At 36.3% G+C, this 27,416-nt stretch overlaps 1 protein-coding gene across 1 annotated transcript; it reads left to right on the top strand.

Annotated features, from left to right (window-relative positions):
- Window positions 1–10,068: 10,068 nt before the first annotated feature.
- LOC109184947 (lupeol synthase-like) lies at window positions 10,069–23,912 on the top strand. Its single transcript, XM_019334944.1, has 18 exons — window positions 10,069–10,312; window positions 10,448–10,633; window positions 11,144–11,233; window positions 11,679–11,882; window positions 12,104–12,188; window positions 14,792–14,958; window positions 18,361–18,552; window positions 18,656–18,769; window positions 19,760–19,882; window positions 20,025–20,147; window positions 20,245–20,343; window positions 20,452–20,508; window positions 20,819–20,865; window positions 21,142–21,285; window positions 21,415–21,592; window positions 22,156–22,236; window positions 22,792–22,875; window positions 23,618–23,912. Exons 1-18 carry the CDS (start codon window positions 10,115–10,117, stop codon window positions 23,729–23,731), a joined length of 2,286 nt encoding a protein of 761 aa, XP_019190489.1. The 5' UTR covers window positions 10,069–10,114; the 3' UTR covers window positions 23,732–23,912.
- Window positions 23,913–27,416: the final 3,504 nt, after the last annotated feature.

Raw genomic sequence — 27,416 nt, 5'->3', positions numbered from 1 at the left:
CCCACAGAATCTCTGATGACCATAGTACGTGAAGATATTTTTACAGTCCAATGTATGTATCTAAATCACGATGATCGTGGGATAGACTTGCCGATGATATTAGCTATTAGCTAACTAGCTAGGTTCAACCTAAGTTTACAAGTCACGATATATTTTTCTTACAAAAATTACTACATAATATATATTTACATTTAATTTCATTATAATATTAATTTTTTTTATTTGATTATTGTATAAACTCTTTATTAACTCGCAATAAAATCTCTTTATTAACTCAAAAGTATATTAACTCACAATAAAATCTCCTAATTAACTCTTTTGACTCTTTATTTTTTGTTGTAGCTACTAAATTATTATCTACTATATATATATATATATATATATTAATAAGAGCCCAAGAGAGTTAGGCCTATAATGGGTAGAAAAAATGGCAGTCAAATTTTTTGATCAAATGAATGGCTCAGATTGATCAGATTTTAATTTTTCCTTGAGATTTCCTAATTTATCCTTAATGAATATGATTATCCGTTAACTTTTCCGTTAAATATTATCTCTTCCGTTATAATTTCTTTAATTTACTCATTGATTTCAATAAGAAAGGTCTTAGATTCGAACCTCATCCTAATCAAAGTTGGCATAATTAGTACTCTATTTTACTCTTATTAAATTATTATTATTAGTAGTTGTTTTTTGCGCGAATGGAATAATGCCCAATGATTATTGAATGCAATATTATATCGGAGATGTTCATGAGTAAATAAATTTGAATTTGTTTATTTAAATCAGTAATTTAAAGTATATATATGCAAGATAATATATGAGAGATTGATTATATTGTCACTAAAATAAATGTTTGCAACTTTGTAATAACGCCAATCTAAATACTTAGTCTAAAAATGATAGTCTAAATAAATACTACTTTTGGTTTAAATTTCTCTAATTCTTCTTATTCTCTTTTGGGTAGCATTGACATTGTCATCTTTAGTACATGTCCTCTTTTTTTCTTTTATTTTTTTATTTTTTCATTTTTTATTATTGGTAGTGTGTCATGTGCAATTGGGTTACTGGTGGTAGCATAGATGGATTCATCGTGCAATGAAATTATGGTGTAGGAAGCTTTAGATTTGCCTTGTTGTGTATATGATGAGATTTTAGTTGTATAACTCTTTATCTTACAAGCACCTATTGATATTTGGTAGTGGTAGTTTTTCCCTTACATATTCATGAGTTGTGAGATGTGTGTCGTAGGTTATCATGTGAAAGTATTGAACAAAATATTAATATTTATTATATTTGTATAAAATACTTGGTAAATAAATATATATAACATATTTTGTATTATAACTTTAATATTTTTTTTTTTTTTGAATGCATAACTTTAATATTTAATTACAAGATAATGTAAAAAGAAGAAAATGGACAATGTAGTGAATATAATAAATTAATAAATTTGATGGTAATGAATCGTTGAATCGTAGATGATAGGATAATAGGGCTGGAACCCGACCCGGCACCACATGAAAACCAACGGGCAGAACCTCAACAGACAGAATTCCAACAGATGCCTCCTTTACTGCCATTGAAGCCAGCATTGAAGCCCCCATTGATGAGAGAGAATTAAAAGCTTAGGCTCTCCATTTATGTCCCATGTTGTTACCGTTAGGACCCTAGTATAAATTGGATTTTCCTCACCTAGCAAAGGACACACTGTATTTTCTATACTGAAACTAAGGCAATACAACTATTGTTACTCTCTCACATAGCGTTATTATAATATTATTATTACCGGTAACATTATTACCGTCATTGGTGCTTTCATTGAGTTTTGAATTTTCCCATTCTCAGTAGAAGGCTCGCACACTTATGGTAAGCACGTATTTCCCATTGTAACGTCATTTCGAAATAGGAAAGGATGTACTGTCACGTACTTAACTCCATATTTTTATGTGTAATTTTCCCGTATGCGAATATGTTCTGTAACGGAAAAGAAAATTGCACACCTTTCACCGAGCACAGCCACGCACCTTACTTGGGTAAATATACTTTTGGGATCTTGGGGAAGAGCGATGTGTATTGGGATGACCCCTTTCCTTATTGCCGCCATTGCTGCGTACATCCATGGCCTTTGCTATTCTTGGGAATTTCGTTCATCAAATGACTCCAGCTTTGAGATCGTAATCATCAATCAGTGTCGAAGAGGTCAGAATCATCACATCGTCGCATTTGTCCTTTCGTTGGTCACTTTCTTGCTGATCGCATTTTTATTAGGATTGCTCAACATGAAACCGTGCAGGGCTTATTGCACAGATGCTCGCTGTCTTGGCATCGCTTCCTTTCGACTGTCAATCTGATTACTTGGTGAGATCGAGAGCTCATTTTACTTAGTTTGGTTTCTCCAATCTGTCTTTGAGCTTTGCATACGGAAAGGAGATCCGCCACATGGTGCCAGCCCTTCATAGTTTCTTAAGTAGGTTTCTCAACAACCGCCCTTCTCTCGGAATTATCCAGAAGTCTAAGTGGAATGGCATGTCTTTCCACTGCTTGTCTCGGGACAATCGAGTGCCAAATGCCTACTACCGCCTCGTAGAGCCTCGATCCCGGTGTGCATCAACTCGGGCTCCGAATCTATGACATGGCGGGCGACTCTTTGCATGCCTAGTCCCTTACAAACTTCGTTGACATCACCCCTCTTCCATATGCTTGAGGATGTTGATAGCAACAAAGATACTTGCTGACTGCCTCCATCTGTTAACTTCCTCTCGCCGGCTCACTTGCTGCCTAACCGCGTGCTTCGGGAATGTTACGTATTCATGGAGGTTTTAGCCGACTACGGGAGTCGGCAGGGAAAATATTGGTGCCATACGAATGATCGGATTAGAGATACCATTTCTAACGAGCTATAACCTTCAGAGCCATGGGCGGCTCGTGGCCGCTGGGTGGCATCATTAACTCGCGGTTTGATCGGCGGTGGCTGCGGCAGATTATTTTTTGCGGTGGCCCAGAGTCGGTTGATCAGATTTCTCCGCCGAGCTAGTTGTGATTCCCATAATAGGATGCTTCGATTGTTAAACTCATGAATCACCTACGAAAATCCGCCCAAAGCCCACTAAGAAAACTCTAGTGGGAACAGAGAGATGACAGAATCGATGAAGCAGAAGGGAAGCTGGGCGTCCAACTCTATTAACACTAACTCCCGCCCCGTGTCTGATTGCACAGTGGCCCGACTCCTTGACTGCCGAGTAACTCAATCATCACACTAAGTTATTCCATGCGCTAAATACGAACCCATCGCCTGGACGGCGACCTTGCACCGTCGAGTCGATCATTATCCGAGCGCCTCTGCCCATCTCTGGCTTCCTGCATGCTTGACCATTTTACTCGCCTAGTTACATGGAGAATCCACTTGGCGAACACGCTTGGATATGCTTGCTGGTTCTAAACGGTCATTCGGTGGAGGCCCTAGCCGACTGAAGGAGTCGACATGGTGGTTATTGGCGCAGAACGAGTGGTCGGCGGCTGATCATCGTCGACTGGGGGTAACAGAGGAGTCGGCAATGGTTGACTCGGCCAGGATGCTTATCGGCAATGGGCAAGCAGTCGGTGTTAGATTTGACGCCTTTAGCGGAATCGCCGGGATTTTGTTTGTCGACCAGCGAGACAGAGCATCTCGACCCGCGACCATGGCTCTACGTGCGACGGAGCGTGTCGGGCGTGGGGAGAAGAGAACTAAGACTAGCAGCGGTGGTCTGTGCGTCTATCGAGCCCCGCATACTTCCTCGATTCCAAAATCCCTAGATCGATCAAACTGATGGAGGTGGTAGTGGAGGGTCTCGGGCGATGATGGCCAACGTTGGTGCGTGCCGGTTTAACTTGCAGTCGATCGACGGTGACTTTGGTCCCGGACTCGGCAGAGTCGTGTATGCGGAGGTCACCGGAGTTGATGGCTTTGGTTGCGGACAATTGCGGACTCGGCAGAACAACAATCAACGTCCATGTATGTAGCGAATCAAAGGACTCAGCGAATCTGCCTGCTCGTCCCTGCTTCTAGTTCGTGGTAATCACCTTGTTCCTATTTATTGTCTCTGTTTTTGGTATCTTTCATCCTCTCCCGTTGTTGGCATATATTTTTGAGGTTGCCTCTTCGTAAATGATGTGGAAAATTCTATTTTCCCCTTGAATGTACTGTAGATATGCACTTTCCCATATGCCCTGTGTAAAAATATGGCCGTTTGCTAAAGGAAATTATCTTTTCCTTTTGGATTGTCATACACAGCAAGGATATGCCGTGTTTGATCTGTTTTCATGTGTACCAGCTGTCGGCAATAGCCAATCTTGCAATTGATTTGCATTGGGTCTGCGGGCTTGATTTTCTTGTTCAGAATGTACATACTGGAGAGTTTCTTTACGAGCCTCATTTGATCAATATATTGCTTTTCTTTTTCTCAGCATAATCAAAGCTCTTCGCACAATCAAGAGTAACATTGGAGAAAAAATAATTGTGACCATGGTAGTTACCGTTAAGTTCGTGGTGGAGGAACCATTTATTCGGCGTCTCGATTTCTTGATTCCCCCGGCCGAGTCCCTCAGTGTGATGGACCGACCACTCTTTGCCAACAACTTTGAGTACTTTAATTTAGATACTACATCTAATTTAGATGATAATAGTTACCTCTTGTAGACCTCGGCACGCAGTCTTCTTTGCTTGATTCTCCTCTAATCCTCTCCTTGGCCCACGGCTCTCCGTGAACCTTCTCAATCTTCCGTCCGTGGTGAATCCTTTCCACCGGACGCTCTCCGAAATTGCTCAGATAAAGAGGTAAACGTGACCTTTTGTCACGATCCCCACAGACGGCGTCAGTGTTGGTTTTAGGGTTTTTGGGCCCAGGGAGATCCAACGCAACCTTGGTCGGTGGATTCACCTTTCACATGCGGCTTATAGAAAAATAAGTAGAACAAATAAAACTCAAAGCTTTTTGTACGTGGAAACCGAAAGGAAAACCACAGGCCTTTTTGGGCGGTGCCAAGCCTAACTCCACTATGCATTTTGTAGGTGTCTTTGCTCAGCTTGCTCAGAGCCTCCTCCCGGGCCAACATCACTTGGTGCTCCTTCCTTAGCGCCCCAAGCTCGCCTTCCATTTTGCTCAGAGCCCCTTCTCGGATCGACAGCAGGTCCTTCAGGCTCTTGTTGTCCACATCCCTAATTTTAACATCCTCAATGAGCGCGTCCGTCACCCGCCGTCGTTGGGCATGAATGATCTGTCCCTCTAGCAGGGCCTGAAAGTAACAGACAGAGTAAGATACGCTAGGGCAGGGAAAGAACATAAGTATGAGAAAACTGACCTCAAAAATGTGTCGAAGATAACGCTCTTGCAGCATGTTGACATCTATGGCGGCGAGGTGTTCCAAGTCCGCAGGAGGAGAAATACGAGCAGCATACTCAACCGCATCAAGAGTTTTATTTATTAACGATACTCCCGGTGGCACGTCCGCTCCCAGTCGGATCAAGTTGGTCCGAACACGCGAGCCGGACTCAAGGGAAGTGTCTCCTTGCACCTCGGGGGGTTGAGGGGAAAAGGTAACAGACGTGGGTGTGCGAGTTGATGGAGGCTGCGTCACCCCCTCGGCGACCTTGGATGGAGAAGGCGTAGGTGTGCGAGTTGATGGAGGCTGCGTCACCCCCTCGGCGACCTTGGATGGAGAAGGCGTAGGTGTGCGAGTTGATGGCTGCGTCACCCCCGCGGCGACCTTGGATGGAGTAGGCGTGCGTGCCGGCGGGGGCGACATCACCTCCCCGGCCGCAGCTTGGCTCTTTTTACCTTTCTCTACCTCGATCTTCTTGACGGGGGGATCTTGCGATCATGACAAGTATCGACCGGTTCTCGAAGACGAAGACATGGTACCTGCAACAAAAGAAGACAAGTTAGAGTTAGTGGTTGATGAATAAAGACTAAGTGATAACAGAAGAATACCCGTGAGTGCAATAGCAGCAGGTTGAGTCCTCACGAAGCCTAAGCCCGCGAGCTTCCACTCGGTAGTGTAATCAACGATCGATAAAAGACCATCCCCTAATAAATCATCTACATCTCGGCGGAGGGAAGGACTCATGTCGAGGGTAGGAGGGCAACGTAAATGGGATCCCCACGTGACACGAAAGGGAGACGGACAACCCACAAGGGTGACAAAGACGTTTTTGGGTTCCCAATCCTTGTTAAAAGTAGGACGGTCCTCAAAGAGTTTGAAATGCGGCCTGCTCGAAACCCTACCAACTATGAAAAGAGCCTGGAAAAGATCTAGCGTGGGTTCTATCCCTTTGTCCTTACATATAGAAAGAAAGCCCGCAATCACCTGGTGACCATTGGGAACAAGCTGGCCGGGGGCTATCTCGTAGTGGTTCATAAAATCTATCACAAACTTATGAAGGGGAAACCGCAACCCAACCTGTAGCGACAGAAGGTGGACCCCAAAATACTTATCGAGGGGTGGATCGGAGATATTACCTTGAGGGTTAAGAGGAAGAGTCAGAACGTCAGGACTAAGGAGACCTCTAATATCATCCCAATCCCGTGACCCTAGTTGAGGCCGTATGGACAGGACGAGGGACTTATCAAGAACGGAATATGAGGCCTTGCGCTTTTTCTTCTTTTTCAGTTCGGGCCTAGGCGTGGGTGAGTCAACAACAAATGGAAGAGGGGGAAAATTTGCAAAAAGAGGGGAATCATGCTCAAGAAGGTATTCCTCATCAAAATCAAGTTCTCCGACATCAATCAAGGGAGTAACATCCATTATAAGCAAAAGACACTAACCACACCTCGGTTATCGCAAAGACTTGGGTACAAAAACTGCCTGTCAGGAAAATAGCATATTAAAAAAAAATAATAGAGAACCGAGTCCTCGGCCACGGATTGGCCGAGACACAACTCGGGTGGCTGAGGCGTGCCTCGGCCGAAGAGCCGAAGCCCGCCTCGGCCATGCAAAAAAAAAAAAAAGGGGGTCGAGGCGCACGCCTCGGCCACAAGCCGAGGCGCAGCGCCTCGCATCCAAAAAAAAAAAGGTCAAACAGACATGTATACGCATATATATTAAATACATAAATAAATCGTAAAATATTAATGACAGCGGAGACTTACAGAGCTGTGGCAGAAGTTGATGAAGAGGTGATCTCAAACTGCTCAGAGGCAAGGGTTTATATTGGAGAGGATCCTGGGATAAAAAACTTAAGTGAATATCATTAGAAGCAGGAAAGGATTGGGAAAGCACAAATCAGGGATTTGGAAAGCAAAAATCAGGGATTTCGAAAATAAAATCACATATCCTAAATCAATCAGGATTCTACACAGGATCAAAATAAGATTCAGCTTTACTCCCAAGTCAACTCAAACACATCCGTTGACTAGGAGTAGGGGGGACTGGTGACAGGATAATAGGGCTGGAACCCGACCCGGATCACAAGTGGGCATCCAACCCGGCACCACATGAAAACCAACGGGCAGAACCTTAACGGACAGAATTCCAACAGATGCCTCCTTTACTGCAATTGAAGCCAGCATTGAAGCCCCCATTGATGAGAGAGAATTAAAATTAAAGCTTAGGCTCCCCATTTATGTCCCATGTTGTTACCGTTAGGACCCTAGTATAAATGGGGTTCTCCTCAGCTAGCAAAGGACACACTGTATTTTCTATACTGAAACTAAGGCAATACAACTATTGTTACTCTCTCACATTGCGTTAGTATAATATTATTATTACCGGTAACATTATTACCGTCAGTAGAAAATAAAGATAATATAACTAATGAAATTATATCTCTTTAAAATTTTGTATAATGAATAATTTTTTTTTTTAAATAAATGCATTATAGACATCTAAATCTAAATTAATTAAATGCATATGTATTATTTTTTGTTGTAGATACTAATTTATTTAATTTAATAAGAGTAATAAAGTGGCGTACATACTTTTCATCAACAATATGAAATCATTGATTTTTTTTTTTTAAATTTACATTCGTTGTTGAGACAAATTGTTTTAAGAGTGTGTCAATGACAATTGTTACAATTTATGTCAATAGAGGATGATAATAAATAACTCAAAATATATAGTTAAAATAGATATTGTTATAATGATATAGTAAAAATAAACTTACAAATTTATTTAGAAGTTTTCATGCATTGATAAAATTTTGATATGTAAACTTGTTCAATTGGAGCCAGTGGGATGTCAACATTGTCAATTCTTTGGAAAATGGTCCTACAATTTTAGAGTCCAGATGTAATTGTATTTATGATCAATAACTTTGTAGTTAGGTCGCGCAGGTATGTAAGAACAATTTTGTCCGATAAAAAAAATATAATATTTGTAAAGTAATGTACAATTGTACCATTATAAAAATACATACAAAAAATTTTGATACCATAACAACCTAAATCATACCAATAATGCAAAAGTATAATTAAAATATTAAGTTTTGTTCTGATCTAAATAATCAAAAGAAGATTAATTAAACAAAAAAAAACAATTAATCTAAATTTTTTTTTTAAATGCATAAAAATTAAATGATTTTTAAAGTTCTTCATTTATAATCTTTGATGCTTAACTTTGAATGTTATGTATTTAGTCGGACTAATTATTTGACCAAAGTTTATGTTAAATTTTATATTATATATATCTACTATACTAATAAGAGCCCAAGAGAGTGCCTATAATGGGTAAAATTTTTAATCAAATGAATGATTCAGATTCATTAAATTTTAATTTTTTCATCAAATTTTAATTTTTTCTTAAAATTTCCTAATTTATCCTTAATGAATATGACGAAAGGTTTGGTTAAAAAGGCTAGCTTAAGGTAAAATTTTAATAAGCTTTAAAAATGAATGAACGAAAATATGACTTATATTTTACTCATATATTTTTATTTAACTTTTTAAATTTACGTATTTTTGTGGTATGAAATAATGTCTATGATCCATATGATGTCCCTTTCATTTGTGAAATTGTACCATAAATCTTGAATTCAACATTTAACTTAGAATTTTACTTGATTTTATGTTATGCAGCAATTACGTCCATTAATTAGGTTATTTAATCAATTGTAAATAACTGAAATTAAAAATATAAAATAAAACAAAGAACACAATGAAATTGTTATGTAGTTCGGAGCGTTTCTCCTGCGGGGTAACCCACGTCTGCCCAATCCACTATAGATGTTCACCAATGAGTTATACAATAGGTAAGTACAAATGGCTATCAGCCGTTACTACCACAACCCTTCCTAACACCTACTCAATATTGAACCGTACATACCATAACAATCTTCAAGCGAAGCTTCAACTGACTCAGGTACAAAACCCCACAAATTAAAGAATAATATAATAAACAGATTAGTATGATAGGTTTTGTGTAGAATTCCTTTTTCCCAAATTAGCAGTTCTTAAATCCGTAAGTGACAAATGAAGAAAGTGCTTTCCTTTTATATGTGTAGACTTTAACACCTTTCCCTAAGAATAGCCCTCCATTGCCACTCAAAATAATCAACAGCTCACCATCACTTATTTTGTCCACGTAAATAGCCTTTCATAGCGCTAACTTCATTCTTTTAAAACCATTCTGTTTGCATCTTGACCGTTGATGTAGTTTCACAAAAAAAAAAAAAAAAAAAAAAGAGACAGCCCAAGGTTTTTATTATAATTTAAACAACATCAAATTGTCACATAAATTGCCAATTTACATAGGATTAACGTGTACTACACGTACACTAACAATTTGTATCCAAAAAGGACAGATGAGAGTAGAGGTACGTAATGGTGTTTCAATGTCAAATGTCGTGAACCACTAGTAAAGTGCTAAATGTTAGATTAATTAATGGGATAGCTAGATAATGGCACTGTTTGGACATATTAAGGAACTGGTGGTTCACAAGCTAAGGTAGCTAGCAGGGTTAGCATTACGAAAATCAAGTTATCACCTACCGCTGATCATGTGTGTGTATATATATATATAAGCTAATTCATACTTAGCTTGCAGTTGAAGATCGAAGCTAATTATTTAAGGTACCTGTTTATTGTAGTACAGTGGAGCTGAGAAATTAAAGATCATATCGTGGTTGATCTATCGGAGGATGTGGAAGTTGAAGATTGCGGAGGGGAAGGGGCGGTGGCTGACGACCACCAACGACCACATCGGAAGGCAACACTGGGAGTTCGACCCCGACGCCGGAACGCCGGAGGAGAGAGCTCAGGTTCAACAAATGCGCCGAGATTTCACCAACAACAGGTTCCGCTGCAAGCAAAGCTCCGACTTGATCATGCGCATGCAGGTTACGTTGCTTAATTGCTTTTTCTTTTTTATATTATATACCATTTAATTATTTACCAATTCGATCAAATTAAACCTCAGCTCCATCGTTTTGTTTGTTCAATTCGTTGGTATGGTACGTCTTCTAAATTTGCAGCTAAGGAAGGAGAAGCCGTGCGGTGGGATTCCGGCGGCGGTTAAGGTGGAGAAAACGGAGGACATAACCGGAGACGCGGTGAAAACCAGTGTGATAAGGAGCATAAGTTTCTATTCAACCATACAAGGCCGTGATGGGCATTGGCCTGCCGAGTCTGCTGGTCCTTTGTTCTTCCTGCAACCTCTGGTAACACTAATAAATGCATTATTTGATTTACATCCTCTCAGATTCTCTGATCGAGGTGTGGGACCCTTAAGATTAGGGTTCAACCTTTTCGAAGAGTAAATGCATTATTATTGCGCACACATACGTGCCGGCAGCTGCTACTACTGCACGGCGGCCTTCAACCACTTGCCACGTACTTGTATATATTTCTGTATTATTTACTCTTAATTTAGTCAATAATTCACTTGGTAACCATAAGGCCCGCCAGTTACAATTTCATTGACTCTAACCATAAGTACTTTATTGGTATTTTTTGTTCTTAGCTTTGCCTGTTAGGATCACAAGACAGGATTACTCAATGAGTAGTGGTTGTGCCCGAGTTTCCCTCATCACACTATATATACACACACTTTTGTTGGTTGGTTTGTTTGTTTGTTATTTATGTCACTTTACATATTTATACAACTAAGGGTTAAAATTTTGAAATATATTTAAATTGTACAAAAAATCTGATCTTAATGAATTGTGCAGGTAATATCGTTGTATGTCATGGGAATGGTGAATGACGTTTTATCAGCAGAACATCAAAAGGAGATCATCCGTTATATATACAATCATCAGGTTAAAAATGCATGCTTAGCTTTTTTCTTTTCTTTTTTTGAAAGTGGATGGGAAATAGATATTATCAAATTTAAATAAATTAATGTTTTTTTTGAAAATTTAAATAAATTAATGTAATTTATCATCAAATTATAACTGCCGAGTATAATTTAAATTGAATAGTACTCTTATACATACCCGTGATAATGGGATGAATGAATAAGTTAGACAATAGTATTCTTTAATTTCTTTATTATTATTACTAAGCTACTAGCTAGCTATCAAGTCTCATTCTATATAATTTATTATTATTATTATTATTATTTGATTATTATAACTCGATGTTTTTATTAACTAACATTTGAAGATGGTGATGCTTAATTATTAGTTCAAATATATAAATGATTAGGGTAGTTTAAGTTCATTTTAATATTTTTTTTTTAATATTATTTGGGTGGGACCACAGAATGAAGATGGTGGTTGGGGATTTCACATAGAGGGTCACAGCACAATGTTTGGGACGGTTCTGAGCTACATCGCATTGAGACTGTTAGGAGAAGAAGCAGAAGACGACAGAGGAGAGGACACGACTGTGGCTAGCAGCCGCCGGTGGATCCTTGACCACGGCGGCGCGGTTGCCATTCCTTCTTGGGGAAAATTCTGGCTTGCCGTACGCATTAAAGAGTATCATTTATACATATGTTTTTTGGGGAATTCATTTTATTACTATTTTTGTCGAGATACAACGTTATCCCCATTTCCCACGTTTTTTTTTTTTTTTTTTTTTTTGTAATTTTAAATTTTTTTAAAAAGAGTACATTAATGACTTCAAAAAAAAAAAAAGTACATTAATAAATGATTACAGTTGTTCTAATTAATTTTTTCCGGCAGGTACTTGGAGTCTATGAATGGGAAGGGTGTAACCCATTGCCACCTGAGTTTTGGCTTCTCCCTAAATTATTTCCTATTCATCCAGGTTTCCCATTATTAATTTTCATTTCATCAAAATCAGTTTAATTTTTTTTTTTTTTATTTGTGTAACATTTATGTTGGATGCATTTCATTAGTGTCGATCATAAAAAAAAAAATAATAAATAAATAAATAAAGGTCCAATATAGTTGAATTTGGCCGGACTCTCTTTTAAAAAAAATTATGTGTAATATAAACTAAAAAACATAATATTTATTGAAAAACTTTTGGCAACATATATAATAAATATAATTCAAAATTTAACTTTAAAATGACAATTTTTATGCAGATACAAAATCATTTACGAATTTTAATTTTATGTTAATTTCTTTCAGTATTTCATTTTCATTTACGTTTTATATTTTTTGAATGCTACTGACTCTATGACAATGTAGTATCTGTTCATATATATAAAGTCATTATTTTTATACTTGATAAATATGTTTTTAGAACCCATAGACTAGTCTTAATTGTAATTGAAAATAAAATTTTAGAAAGAATTGACTTTGAAATTTTGATAAATATTTTTTTTAATTTAAATATGCACTAAAAATGTAATTTTTAAATAAAATTTTGTATTGTATGTTTTTCTTTGTTGAATTTTTATGCATTATATTTTTACAAAATTTTTATTATTTTTGTTATAGAATATAATAATATAAAGTTCAAATATATTTGGACTCAATTACCTCAGTTCTATTGTTATTTTTCAGAGGTCTTTTAGATAATGTTTCTTGTTTTTCTAAATAGACAAGACCCATATTTTTATTGAAACGACACACACACACACACACGCATGCACGCGCACACACACACACGTGTATATGTGTGTGTGTGTGTGTGTGTGTATATATATATATATATATATATATATATATATATATATATATATATATATATATATATATATCACCCATTATTTTTATAATTATTAGGGGCTCAAACTGTATATAGCTAAGACTTACTTTATATTTTATTGAGCATTTTGTATCCTATATGAATAGTATTTCGACTCATCACATAAAGTTAAACATTATGAAATTTTAATTAAAGACAACCCGTGTATGTAGTGAGAACGATATATCCATATATGATAGAAACAATAGTTAAATTGTGTCAATCTCACAATATTTACAAAAGAAACCTACATGCTTGGATTACAATAATTAGTTTGTTGACTTTATGAAAGCAATTTTGTTCTTATTATAAGTTATATCCCATAATTTCATTTTGTAATTCTTAAACCATCATTTTCAAACCTAAAATAAAACCAGGCCCGGCCCTGGGCAAGGGCAGGTTGGGCCTTGCCCAGGGCCCACACTTGAAAGGGGGCCCCCACCTCAGCTCACTATGTTATATTTATACTATAGAGTTATTGCATAAGTATTTAATATACATCTTTGTTATTGAATTGTTAGTTAGCATAGTTGGTAAGTTCTTTGTTTGCATGTTAAAGGTTTTGGGGGTTGAATCCTTATATGTTCAGTTAAATTAAACTTCACTCTCTACTATTTAGATATATTATTATCTAGTATTAAAATTGTTACTTATGAAATTTATTTCTATTTCAAAAAAATTTGCAACTTTGTGATTTTTTTTTTTACCTTTCTATAATTATAGTGAGATTTATAATATAGACCGAAAAATATTTTAAAAGATAGTTACTTTTATTATGAATTATCTAGTTAATGTAGTTTAGAAATTCTATTGTGTGTCATCGTATTTAAATTAATCTAGAAAAAATTGAGTAGAGGAGGACTAATGGTATCCGGGTTGGACTTCCATTTGGAAGATTATGAGTTCGAGCCTCAGTGGAGGCGTTATTGGTTCTTTGTGTTTCAGTAGGTTGAGAAAGTATATGAACAGATACTACAATGTAATAGAACCAGTAGCTTTCAAAAAAAAAAATTAATCTAGAAAAAATTGAAATTGATATAACTAAAAGAAAAAGTATATGTGGGTTCGAGCCTCAGTGGAGGCGATCTTGTATATGTGATATCTCCTTTCCTTATAATAAAACTAAAAGAAAAAGTATTTATCAATATAGAAGATATGTGATTTATAAAGTGTTTTCTATTCAAACTATTTTATCAAATTAATTATGTTTCATATTTTATTATGAATATCTTTTTTTTTTTTTTTTTTGTGTGTTTAATAGTACTTTTAGTGTAGTTTCTAAATATATAAATTTTTTATAATAATTAAACTTAATATTATGAAAAATTGAATTAAAAATAATTTCATTCAAGCTTCGGAAATCGAAAAAGTATTTATCAATATAGAAGATATGTGATTTATAAAGTGTTTTCTATTCAAACTATTTTATCAAATTAATTATGTTTCATATTTTATTATGAATATCTTTTTTTTTTTTTTTTTTTTTGTGTGTTTAATAGTACTTTTAGTGTAGTTTCTAAATATATAAATTTTTTATAATAATTAAACTTAATATTATGAAAAATTGAATTAAAAATAATTTCATTCAAGCTTCGGAAATCGAATCAGACACATAAAATGGAACGAAAGGAGTATATTAATTTCATATAGGGCCCATTTTTGTTGCTACACCCCGGACCTATAGAGTATTGATGAATGCATGAAAGCTGCAGGAAAAATGCTGTGTTATTGCCGGTTAGTGTACATGCCGATGTCGTATCTATATGGGAAGCGGTTTGTCGGAAAGATAACGTCATTGGTGGAATCATTAAGGAAGGAGATTCATTCCCAATCATATGCTAAAATCAATTGGAACCATGCCAGGAATACTTGTGCCAGGGTAACTATTAATATTTTCGTTTTATATCAACTAGTATTTTCACCCGTGCGATGCACGGAATGGAATTGTTGTAATATATTAAGAATATTTAAATCGATATATAATTATTTAAGAGTTGATTTCACCAGAGGTCGTTTATCTTTCCTGACAATTCCAAATTTAATCCTAAACTATAGTTATTAAATATTACAATTTATTCTATAATTATGTTACAACTCTTACGTTAATATTCTTACTATTATTATTAACACTTAATTACTTTTAGATATTATTATTATTATTATTATTATTATTATTATTATTATTATTATTATTAGTTTCTTTTCAAGTACTGTTAGTATATAATGGTCGTGAGGCACAATAATAATATAACCATAATTAAATATTCTTATATTGTATTCCGGAGTTAAAGCCATTTTTGGTCCTAGACTTAATTGAGGCATTGACACTTTTCATCCTCCATAATAAAAATTGCACTTAGTAGACACTGTTATTGGTCGTTGGACAGTTTTGATCCTCCGTCAATGAAGCCGTTTGTTGACCGTGAATTAGAAGGGCTTTTCTGTCTTTTTATGTCTTATTCTTCTAATCTTGTTTAGACCAGCGCTACTGTGACTCCTGTGAGGCGAGATGGCGAGACTTGGTGGCTAAGTAGTAACCGTCGGTAGTGAGTAGCAGCAAGGTTCTTCTCAGGCGAGTTGTGGGTACGGCGGCGAGCATACGAGACAGTAACTCCTTCCGGCGACGGACCAGTAAGGCAGATCTGGCGGTGCAGCAACAGATCCGGCGAGGTTGGGGCCTTCACCGATGGTTTTTGGTTCCGGCGAAGCAGAGAGGGCAGCAGGTCGGCGAACCCTCCTATGGTAAATAGCAGTTGTAGTTGTAGATGGCGTGATGTAGAATTTGCACCTGTAAGTCCTCCCTTCCATATTGACCACAAATATCCTTCCCATCTCTCTCTCTCTGACCACAACTACTTGGTGCACAACCTCAAAAAATCTGTTATTCTACCTAAAATTCATTGAAGTTTCAAGCTGAAAATGTGGAATCCGTCGCTCCCCAAAAATCGCATTGTCTTAGGTGTTGGAATGGCCGGTGTTGACTTCCTGGCTGCTGTAGCTTCATTCCCCAACCCGGATGATAAAATTCGGAGCACCAGCTTTGAGGTTCAAGGAGGTGGTAACACTGACAATGCTTTGATAAAACCCGGATGATAAAATTCGTCTTGGTCTTAATCCAAGGATCATATCTAAGGTTGCTGATGACTCGCATGGCGAAAGAATACTTGATGAGCTTGAAAGGGATGGTGTTGATACATCTTTTATGGTGGTGTCCAAAGGAGGAAACTCACCATTCACATATGTCATTGTTGACAACCAAAAAAAAAAAAAAAAACTCGCACGTGCATTTTCACTCCAGGATATCCACCCATGATATCTGAGGGTCTACATACCCAAATCAAAATTGTCTTCAGCGCTTGGAGTAAATATTGTCTACTTAGATGGAAGGCTGCATGAGAGTACTTTGATTGTAGTGCAGGAGGCAAAGAGTAGGGGCATACCTATTATAGTTGATGCAGAAAGGTTAAGGGAGGGGTTGGGTGATATTCCTGACTTTGCTAGTTATGTTGTATGCTCGACAAAATTTCCACAGGCATGGACTAACGCCCTTTCTATTCCAACTGCACTTGTTTCCATTATCTTGAGATTGATGTCAAATGTAAAATTCGTGATTGTTAGTTGGGTGAAGATGGTTTCTTAATGTTAGAAAGGACTGAAGCGGATAACCTCAGTTTGAAGAAATGGATGTAGCAGTGACCAATGGATGGAGAAATACAAGGACAAAAAATGCCCCAATAAGTGTCAATGCCCCAATAAGTCTAGGACAAAAAATGGCATTAACTCTTGTATTCCGTGAGTCACAATAATAATATAACAATAATTAAATATTGTTCAATTCTATATTCTTCTCAGATTTCTATTACCATCATTAATTATTCCTAAATTTACCATAATTAAATAATTTGACCAATTATAAAGAAAGATTATTAAATAATGCACGGGACAATTGTTTAATTAAAAATTTTAAAAATTCATTAATAAAACATAAGGTTCTCATAGTTTTTTCTTAGAAACTCTTTAATAAAGTATTTTTTTTTGAAATTGGTGGGCCAAACCGCCTACGGCAGTTTGCGGTGGATAGATCTCGAAAAAATACGCGATTTCAAAAAAACATTTGTCCAAAACGGACAACGAAGTCAAAAGTTATGCCGTGCCGAACTTTTGACACTTTACACAATAATTAAATATTCTTCAATTCTATCTATTATTATTAACACTTAATTACTTTTAGATATTATTATTACCACTTATATTATTATTATTATTAGTTTCTTTTCAAGTTCTGTTAGTATATAATGGCCGTGAGGCACAATAATAATATAACAATGATTAAATATTCTTGTATTGTATTCCGTGAGTCACAATAATAATATAACAATAATTAAATATTCTTCAATTCTATATTCTTCTAGATTTCTATTACCATCATTAATTATTCCCTAATTTCTCATAATTAAATAATTTAACCAATTATAAAGAGAGATTATTAAATAATACACAGGACATTTTTTAATTAAAAAATTAAAAAATTTATTAATAAAACATAAGGTTCTGATAGTTTTTTCTTAGAAAGTATTTAATAAAGCATTTTTTTTAGAAATTAGTGGGTCAATCCTCCTACGACAGTTTGCGGAGGATAGATCTCGAAAAAATACGCGATTTCAAAAAAATATTTGTCCAAAACGGACAACGGAGTCAAAAGTTATGCCGTGTCGAACTTTTGACACTTTACAACTTAAAAAAATAATAATAATTAAAGGCCGGTTCAGCCGGCGAGGCGGCAGCTGAGGAGGCCGATTCCGGCCTTCCTCGCCGCGGCCAGCGACACGATTTTTGCAACACTGATATATAAAATAGATATAGATTAGAATAGGAATAGTATTACACAATTTTATAGTATTCCAATAAAATTTTAACCCAGAATTATTGTAGAAATCAATATATTTTATTAGGAAGAGAGATTTTTTAGGAATTGGGCGGGAAGTTAAAATTTCAGGATTTTATTTTTATATATAGTATAGATAGTATAGATTGTATTACACTATTTTTTAATATTAGAATAGAATTTTAACGCAGAATTATTGTACGAATGAGAAAGTAGAAATCAATATATTTTATAGGAAGAGAGATTTCTTAGGAATTGGGCGGGAAGTTAAAATTTCAGAATTTTGTTTTTATATATAGTATAGATTAATTTAGTTGGAGTACGTCATCATATATGTCATGAATTAAAAGACAAATTAAATTATATTTTAACTCCGATCGGTCAATCCTGTCACAGGAAGATCTGTATTACCCTCATCCTTTAATGCAAGATATGTTATGGGGGTTTGTTCACCATATTGCTGAGCCCATTTTGGGGAGATGGCCATTTACCAAGCTAATAAGAGAGAAGGCTTTGAAGATCGCCATAGAGCATGTTCACTATGAGGATGAGAACAGCAGATATCTTTGCATTGGTTGTGTGGAAAAAGTGAGTTTTTTTTTTTTTTTTTTTTCCTAAGGAAAAAAAAAGAAGAATTGTTTAAAATAATATATATGTTATGAATTATGATGTGCACTACGTACGTACGCAGGTGTTATGCCTTATGGCTTGTTGGGTGGAAGATCCAACGTCAGAAGCATGCAAACGCCATCTTGCTCGCCTTCCTGATTACTTTTGGATTGCTGAAGATGGTTTGAAAATACAGGTAACTCAAATTTTTACTATATATATATACCACCCAAATTTTAATATTGTATTATTTGGATGACGAGAAAAACTTCAGTTAGTGCCTAAGGGGTTAAGGACTTAAGGGTGTGTACTAGCCGGGATAAAGGAGGTAATCAAAATGGAACTCTTTTGATACAAGAATCATGCTCCACTTACTCAGTTACTTCTTTCAAGTTATTTTTAATTCAATTCATTATAATATTAAGTTTAGTATTAATATACAAAATTTATATATTTAGAAACTATTGTAAAAGTACTATTAAACACAAAAAAAAAAAAATGTAAAAAAAATACTAAAGAAAATAAATAAGCAAATAAGAAAAAAATTACTTTGACTAATAGAGTACTATTTATATGGGTTGACACATACATTTTTTTTACATCCTTTAGGTCCTGTGAAAAATTCAGAAAATGACTTTTGGATTTTCCAGTATTTAGGTACTCAAGGAAAATAAAGTAAGAGAAAAATATTCATTCTGGTGATCTGGTAAAGGAAAAAAGGTTCAATTTGACGGAAAAATGTCTTCCTAATTTTTTAATCGGAAGATATTTTTCGGATTATTTATTTTTCATCTTTCTTCCCCATCTTCTTTTTTAAGTTATTAGTTTCAGGATTATTATTATTACCACCACCACACCACAACAGAACCACAGCATCACCACTATCACCGCACCAACACTACCGCACCACCACTACCAACACCACCGCCACTACCGCACCACCACTACCAACACCACCGCCACTACCACACCACGCACCACCGCCATTACCACACCACCACCACTACCACCACCATCACCACCACTACTACCACCACCACCACCACCAACACCACCACAACCACTACCATCTCCATCACCACCACCATTTTCTGAAAATCATTTTACAAAAATAATTTTCCAGGTTTTCAAAGTGACCCATAATAAATAGTATATATTAATATTATTATGTTGTTTCCATATGCAGTCATTTGGGTGTCAAATGTGGGATACAGCCTTTGCTATTCAAGCAATCTTATCAAGTGATGACCTTACTCAACAATATGCCCAAACCCTAAGGAAAGGACACCACTTTATAAAAGCATCACAGGTACGTACTCTGATCTTCAACCACGCATGCAATTAATATTTCATAATCCTGATTAAGAAGATTAATTAAATTTAATTTCCCGCATGCAGTATATATGAGTAATGTTTTTAATTAACTTTAATTACTTTTTTCAATTAAATAGGTACGAGATAATCCCTCTGGAGATTTTAGTAAAATGTATCGACACATTTCAAAAGGGGCTTGGACATTTTCCATGCAAGACCATGGTTGGCAAGTCTCCGACTGCACTGCTGAAGGACTTAAGGTACTAGATAGAATTCTTCAAAATTATTTTTTCAATTTTCAAAATTTTAAATTATTTTTTAAACAATTCCTTAACTTAATTTCTTGGTTATAAATAGGTTGCCCTATTACTTTCACAACTGCCCGAAGAATTGGTTGGGGAAAAAATTGAGACTGAATGCTTGTTCGATGCTGTTAATGTCATCTTATCATTGCAGGTATGCTAATGTTGATCAAAACAAATAAATAAATATCACATATATAAAATTTATTTATTTTTATTATATTCTAAAACCTAATTAGCATTTAAATTATTATCAACATAGAGTCCCAATGGTGGTCTTCCAGCGTGGGAGCCTCAGCGAGCCTATCGTTGGTTGGAGGTGAACTATTCTAATCTCCCATCACTGTTAGAAATTATGAAATTTCCGACCACCTGTAAGTGATTTTAAATCAAGTTGAAAGCAAAAAGTGGTCGGAAATAGCAACAAAGATTTTTCCGGATACCAAAAGTGGTCGGGAAAAAGCTTTTGACTTGATTTAAGATCACTTTCAGGTGGTCAAAAATTCCATAATTTCCAGCAGTGCCTTCTGTTTTATTTTATTTAAAAAAAAAGAAGTTATATTGTAATTATGTAATACGTAAAAGTATAAATTATTCTTTGGGTCTAATTTTGTGTCCATGTGCATCAGAAACTCAACCCTACCGAATTTTTTGAAGACACTCTTATAGAAAGAGAGTAAGCATAATTTTCAATTAATTTTTTTTTTCAGTTTGAATTTATTCTATAGTCTGTAGGTTAATATTGCTCAAATAATGATCGAGACAATTTTAGTCAAGTTGGTCAAACTATTAACTTGTTAACCACAAGGTTACAAGTTGACAACCTAGCTAGGCTGATTTTCACTTTCGTGGTCCTTTACCGACTAAGGTCACAAAGCGGAATTTACCTAGTGCATAGTATTTGGTAGTGATTGCGGGTTTCTCTCGGTTAATAATAATGAATTATTTATAGGTATGTTGAGTGTACTTCAGCGGCAATCCAAGCCTTAGTGCTTTTCAAGAAGCTACATCCACGACACCGGACAAAGGAAATTGATGGCTGCATCTCCAAAGGGTTACAATATATTCAAAATACACAAAATTCAGATGGGTCATGGTACGTCGTTGTATTAGTAAATGAAAAGGAAAAAAGGAACATATATAATCTGACCACGACAGTGATGTTTGATAACATTAAGGTTTCCGAATTGAAGAAAAATAAACATTATATTATTTATGGATGCAGGACGGGTAGTTGGGGAATTTGCTATACTTATGGGAGTTGGTTTGGAGTGGGAGGGTTAGTTGCTTGTGGAAAAAGTTACAATAATTGCGAGTCTCTTTACAAGGCTTGTACTTTTCTTATATCAAAGCAATTGCCAGATGGTGGATGGGGTGAAAGTTACCTTTCAAGCTCAAGAAAGGTATAATTATTGTGAGAAGTAATGCTGATAACTTTTCTATAATGTTGTATTCTTATATTGAATTTACCTCTTAATATTTACTTTATCTATTACGACACTACTGGATTTGTTCAACTTTGCATTTTTTTTTTTTTTTTTGCATTAGTTCAACTTTGCATTTGATAACGAAGTAGGTCAATAAATATATGTGAAAGGTTTTTATTGTCACGCATGTCAGAAACATTAGAGAATAAATCTAGGAGAAAAATGACCAATCCTAACTAAGTTGATTAGGTTGTTGACTTGGTAACCACAAGATCATAGGTTCATCAACTTTCAGCATGAGTGGCCTATTGGCCTTCTTGGTTTGTGTCGGTCAGCTGTGAGCAATCTAAGATAGTTTATCTTATCGCGATGACTTGAGTCACAAGATGGGATTTACTTAATGCACACTCTCTGATAGTGGCTAAGGGTTCTTTCGTCACTCAAAAAAAAATTAAAATACTATTATCCAAAAAAGAATTTAGTTGTTTTAGCCTTTCTTCATAATTCCATTTTAATGATTTATTTATTGCAATATATAGGTGTATACCAATCTTGAAGGCAACCGCTCAAATTTGGTTCAAACATCATGGGCTTTGTTATCTCTGATTGACGCTGGTCAGGTGAGTCATCTAAGCTACTCTTGTAAATATTATAATGTTGAACCAAAAACAATCTTATGTCTATTCAATATGTGAAAAAATGAGGGGCTCTTTGTGCGCAATAAGCAAAGATCTAGCATCTGTATTCAGCTGAATTATCATGATTTACAACCTTCCAGATGTTCTGTCGGGCTGGGGCGTTGAAAGCCCTTAGTTTGGGGGCGTTGGAAGCCCTTAGGTTGGGGATTCAATATTTTGGGAACAATATGTGAAAAAATGGAAAACGTGTTTGGATGAAAAAAAAAATTAAAATGGAAATAATTTATAAATTTTATATCTCTTAAAAAAGTTGGAAAATTTGTTCACCAAGTGTGGGAAAATGCGGGGTATAGTACTCTTCGTCCATATTTTGATATTTTCCAGTGTGACAGTGCCCTTTTAAAAAGAATATAAAAAATAAAAAGCAAGCAAGACATGCTTTTTGGAATATGGAAATGAAAAAGTGAAATATGGGATTGAAGACAAAATTTTATGGTTAATTAATAATGTTCAATTTATATTTGTCAAAAATTTCAGTTTGAAATTGATCCAACTCCTATACATCGAGGAATAAAATTGTTGATAAACTCTCAAATGGAAGACGGTGATTTTCCACAACAGGTACGGCATCTTAATTATTCTTGTATTTTTCATAATAAAAATAACAATAATTACCAACTCAACACTCTGACTAATTAGGATAAAATTATTTAGCCCCACGGATTTAGCTCATTGGTTCAGTAGGCAATATTTTAAAGAAGAGATCAAAGTTCGAATTTCGACAGTGGGAGTGTGGGGATTATGTCTAAAGTGGACAGATTTCTTGTGCACACTGGCATTTGGCCATGTCTACTGAGCCATTGCTTGGTCGGGCCAGAGTTGGGGATTCAACCTTTTTGGAGAATGATAAAGTTATCCATTATTATTATTATTATTATTATTATTATTATTATTATTATTATTATTAGAGTTAATGAACGATTTGGTCCCTCAATTATTAGCGAACTGTTAATGTAGTCCCCCAATCGTTTATTTATCAATTTGGTCCCCAAAAATAATTATTTTTAGTCGATTTAATCTCTCCGGCCGTCAATTTGGTCCCCGAAAGCAATTATTTTTAGTTGATTTAGTCCCTCTGGCCATCGACAGAAGACGACCTGAGGGACTAAATTGACTAAAAATAATTGTTTTCGGGGACCAAATCGATGAATAAGCAATTGAGGGGCAACATTGACAATTTGCTAATAATTGAGAGACCAAATTGTTCATTAACTCTTATTATTATTATTATTATTATTATTATTATTATTATTATTATTATTATTATTATTATGTAATTAATTAATTAATTAATTGTGTGCAGGAAATCACAGGAGCGTTCATGAAAAATTGCACCCTAAACTATTCCTCATACCGAAATATATTTCCAATATGGGCTCTTGGGAAATATCGTCGCCGTGTGCTATTTGCAGAGTAATCATACATGCAATATTGTATTATTCATTCAATGTCTCTAATAATACATGACGAAAAGTGTAACCTTTATGCATTCATATATGTTTTATTTAATTTTAGTACTCTATCTATTATCATGTTGATTGTACCAAAAAAAAACAAAAATGTTTTATGTATAATATTGCGAGTCAAGATTTTAATTATAGTCTCATTGCCATATCAATGGTCCTCCGACTATTATAATTTTTTAAAATTGGTCCCCGTCTTTTAATTTGGACAAAAAAAAAAAAAAATCGTTGACTATGAAATTTGTTCCAACTTTGGTCCTTCCATTAAGCTTTAGTTAAATAGGCGTTAGTGTTAGGGCTAATAATGTCATTTTCTTACCTTGCTTTGTTCTTCCTCATGTTTAAAAGAGTCCATCTGAGATGAGGCACCTTTGACCACACGTATTGCCTTACTCCACTGATAGAGAAGTGTTTAAGCAGCATCTTCAAGTTAGCTCAAATAGTATGTCCGTTCACTTGTTTTGTTTATATGTTTTTCTGGTGTGAACTGGTAGCAAGCCATTTCATTCCAACTACTCTGCTGTTGAGTTTGTCTCGTATATGGATTAGGAATATGAGTTTGTCACATACTAGGAGTAGGAGTGAAACGGGTAGACCTCGTGTACAAGGATTAGATGCCTATAAATATATTGGTCGTATCCCTAAGGGGTTGTGTCACCACTATCACCATAAAAAATAATAAAAGAATACTTTCACTCCCGTGGACGTAGGCACATTGCCGAACCACATAAATCTTGCCTTCTTTACCCTTTTTGCCATTATTATTGTTTCTTGTTCCGGTTAATCTCAACAAATTGGTATCAGAGCACTGTTGAGATGGCCAGTTCAAGTACAAAATTTGATGTATCAAAGTTTGATGGTACATGGAATTTTGAGTTATGGCAGTCTAGGGTAAAAGATTCGTTGGCACAACAAAGCCTTCTGAAATCCTTGAAGGCGGAAAAGCCAGCTGATCTAGAAGAGGCTGATTGGAATTGAAGGAGTTGAAGAAGCAGGAAGCTACGGACATGGAACATGTTGATGACTCTTATTATAGTGAAGGTGATGTTCTAGCGGTAACTAGTGACAAGATCAAACATTGTTTGGATTTGTTGGGTGTTTCTAGATGCTAGATGAGAAGGTGGTGAAGGGCGCTGTAGTGTTGGGCAGCGCGGATACCAGGATGGGTCGCGGACCTGGTATGGGCTAGGCTTGTCATGAGTTACGGTTGGTATGGGCTGGACTTGTCATGAGTCACGGTTGGTATGGGCTGGGCTTGGCGTGAGTCATGGCTGGCATGGGCCGGGCTTGGCATGAGTCACGGCTAGTATGGGTCGGGCATGGCGTGAGTCACGGCTGGTATGGGCCGGGCTTGGCGTGAGTCACGGTTGGTATGGGTCGGGCATGGCGTGAGTCATGGCTGGTATGGGCCGGGCTTGGCATGAGTCACGGGTGGTATGAGCTGGGCTAATATGGCTTGGTGTGACGGATTTCTTGGGACGAAGCAGTTCGTGAACATGCACGGGAAAGCGTTTGATGCTACGTGGTGCGTGTTGCTGACCAGTGGCAATCACTGGTTAGTGGAGCATTGGGCAAGGCATACGGGTTTAGTGTGACTTTGCAGGGGCGCTGTTGTGTTAGGGGTACCGTGGATACCAGGAGTGGATATGGACCTGGTATGGACCAGATGCAGGAGGTCAGCTGAACGGGCAGTTAGCATGAGCCGCGACTGGTATAACAAGTCGACGGCTGAGGGCTAGTGGCTTGGGATGAAGCGGTTCGTGTACATGCACTGGGTAACGTTTGTTGCTGCGTATGCATGTGGCTGGCTAGTTGGGATGAGCATGATTTTTCCTACCCATGTGTATATGTGAGATAAGTCTTTTTCTCCTAAATGGCATATATGTGAAGGTGGAGATGATGAGATAAGTCTTTTCTCCTAAAGGACATATTTGCCAAAGTGGAGATTTGTTGAGTTATCTTTTCCCCTAAAGAGCATATTCACAAAGGTGGAGATAGTCTTTTCTCCTAAAGGGCATATATGTGAAGGTGGAGATGGTGAGATAAGTTTTTTCTCCTAAAGAACATATTCGTCAAGGTGGAGATTTGTTGAGTTATCTTTTCTCCTAAAGAGCATATTCGCCAAGACGGAGATTGTTGAGTTTGTCTCATATATGGATTAGGAATATGAGTTTGTCTCATACTAGGAGTAGGAGTGAAACGGGTAGACCCGGTGTACAGGTATTAAATGCCTATAAATATATTGTGATACCAAGGACCTTGTGGTCTAATGGTACCAAGTTACTCCCCTAAGTGGGAGGTGATGGGTTCAAGTCTTAGAGGATGCATAGTAGTTGTATGTTTGGGTATCCCCCTTCCTTGTAGTAAAAAAAATATATTATATTGTGATTGATTCAAAATATAATGCTGAGCATTTCAACATATGGCTCTTCTATTTGCTAAGATGCAATTTATTTGATGAAGTCAAAGTTGCCCACATACTGCTTTTTTCCATGGTTGACAAGTGAGTACACTTCCAGCTGAGCTCATTCAGCAATTTGGAACACCACTTCAATTTTTGACTCATCCTGGTTTCACTTAATTTCAGGCCAGAGACTATGGTTACTGGTCCTAATTATGAGTATGTTAGCGGAATAGTTACAATTATGGCCGAGGTGTGGCCGAGGTGAGAGGTCAAAATCTCACCAACAATTGCTTTCACGTGTGTGTGTGTGTGTGTGTGTATATATATATATATATATATATATATATATATATATATATATATATAGCCTTCAAATTCGGTGCACCCCTATATTAGATGAGCCCATGAGCCCTCATAATATCCATTGATCTTATTAATATGGATGGCTGAGATTGTAGCTAATTTATGTGGGAATTAAGGTTATTCCCCAAACACAGGGATATAAGGGTAATTGGTTGATTAATCGTATTTAATGTGTATTTTATGATTGGAAGGTGAAGCATTCTACGCATTTGGCTCTTCAATGGGAGTTAATAGGTTCTCAGCTTTACAAAGGCTGATGCACTTACCCTGGCATTACCAAGCTCTGACGAGAAGAACTAAGGACTGTAAGTGCAGAGTGAACACCAACAATCTCCGGCGACTGCCTCTGCAGGTAGGTGCGTTCCTGATATACTGCTTGTGCATATACTGCTTACTTATTGTCGTTATCAGTATAATTTGTGTGGGGTGAACGTTGTGGTGGGGTGTTGTCGTTAGATGGGCGTAGTATAATTTGTGTGATGTTTATCGCTCGTACGAGTTATAGTATGTGCATATTTGGGAAAATGATTGTTGACTATGGGGGGCATAATGTACTGTCCGGTATGTGCGTTAAGTCACCACTCAGAATGATTTAAGTTGGGGTGGGGGGATGAATGTTGAACGTATAAGGAAATCTAGCATCTTAAGGTTGGTGCATAAACGAGTAATAGCTAGTGCGTGTAAGCCACTCAGAATGATTTGAGGGGGGGGGGGGTGGGGGGATGAATGTTGAACGTATAAGGAAATCTAGCATCTTAAGGTTGGTGCGTAAACGAGTCATAGCTAGTGCGTGTAAGCCGGCAACATTTCGAATTATACATATGTGTTTGTTTTTTTTTTTGTTTTTTTTTTTTTTGTCTTCTTAGTATGGC

This window comes from Ipomoea nil, unplaced genomic scaffold, assembly GCF_001879475.1.
Source record: "Ipomoea nil cultivar Tokyo-kokei standard unplaced genomic scaffold, Asagao_1.1 scaffold1298, whole genome shotgun sequence".
NCBI classification, from domain to species: domain Eukaryota; kingdom Viridiplantae; phylum Streptophyta; class Magnoliopsida; order Solanales; family Convolvulaceae; genus Ipomoea; species Ipomoea nil.
This window is presented reverse-complemented; position numbering and strand designations above follow the sequence as displayed.

Coding starts and splice junctions, on each gene's coding strand:
- LOC109184947 (XM_019334944.1), top strand. CDS start 10,115: ATGTGGAAGTTGAAGATTGCGGAGGGGAAGGGGCGGTGGCTGACGACC. Junction 14,959..18,360: donor CCAGGAATACTTGTGCCAGG/GTAACTATTAAT, acceptor ATCCTGTCACAG/GAAGATCTGTATTACCCTCA. Junction 21,593..22,155: donor ACCTTTCAAGCTCAAGAAAG/GTATAATTATTG, acceptor TGCAATATATAG/GTGTATACCAATCTTGAAGG.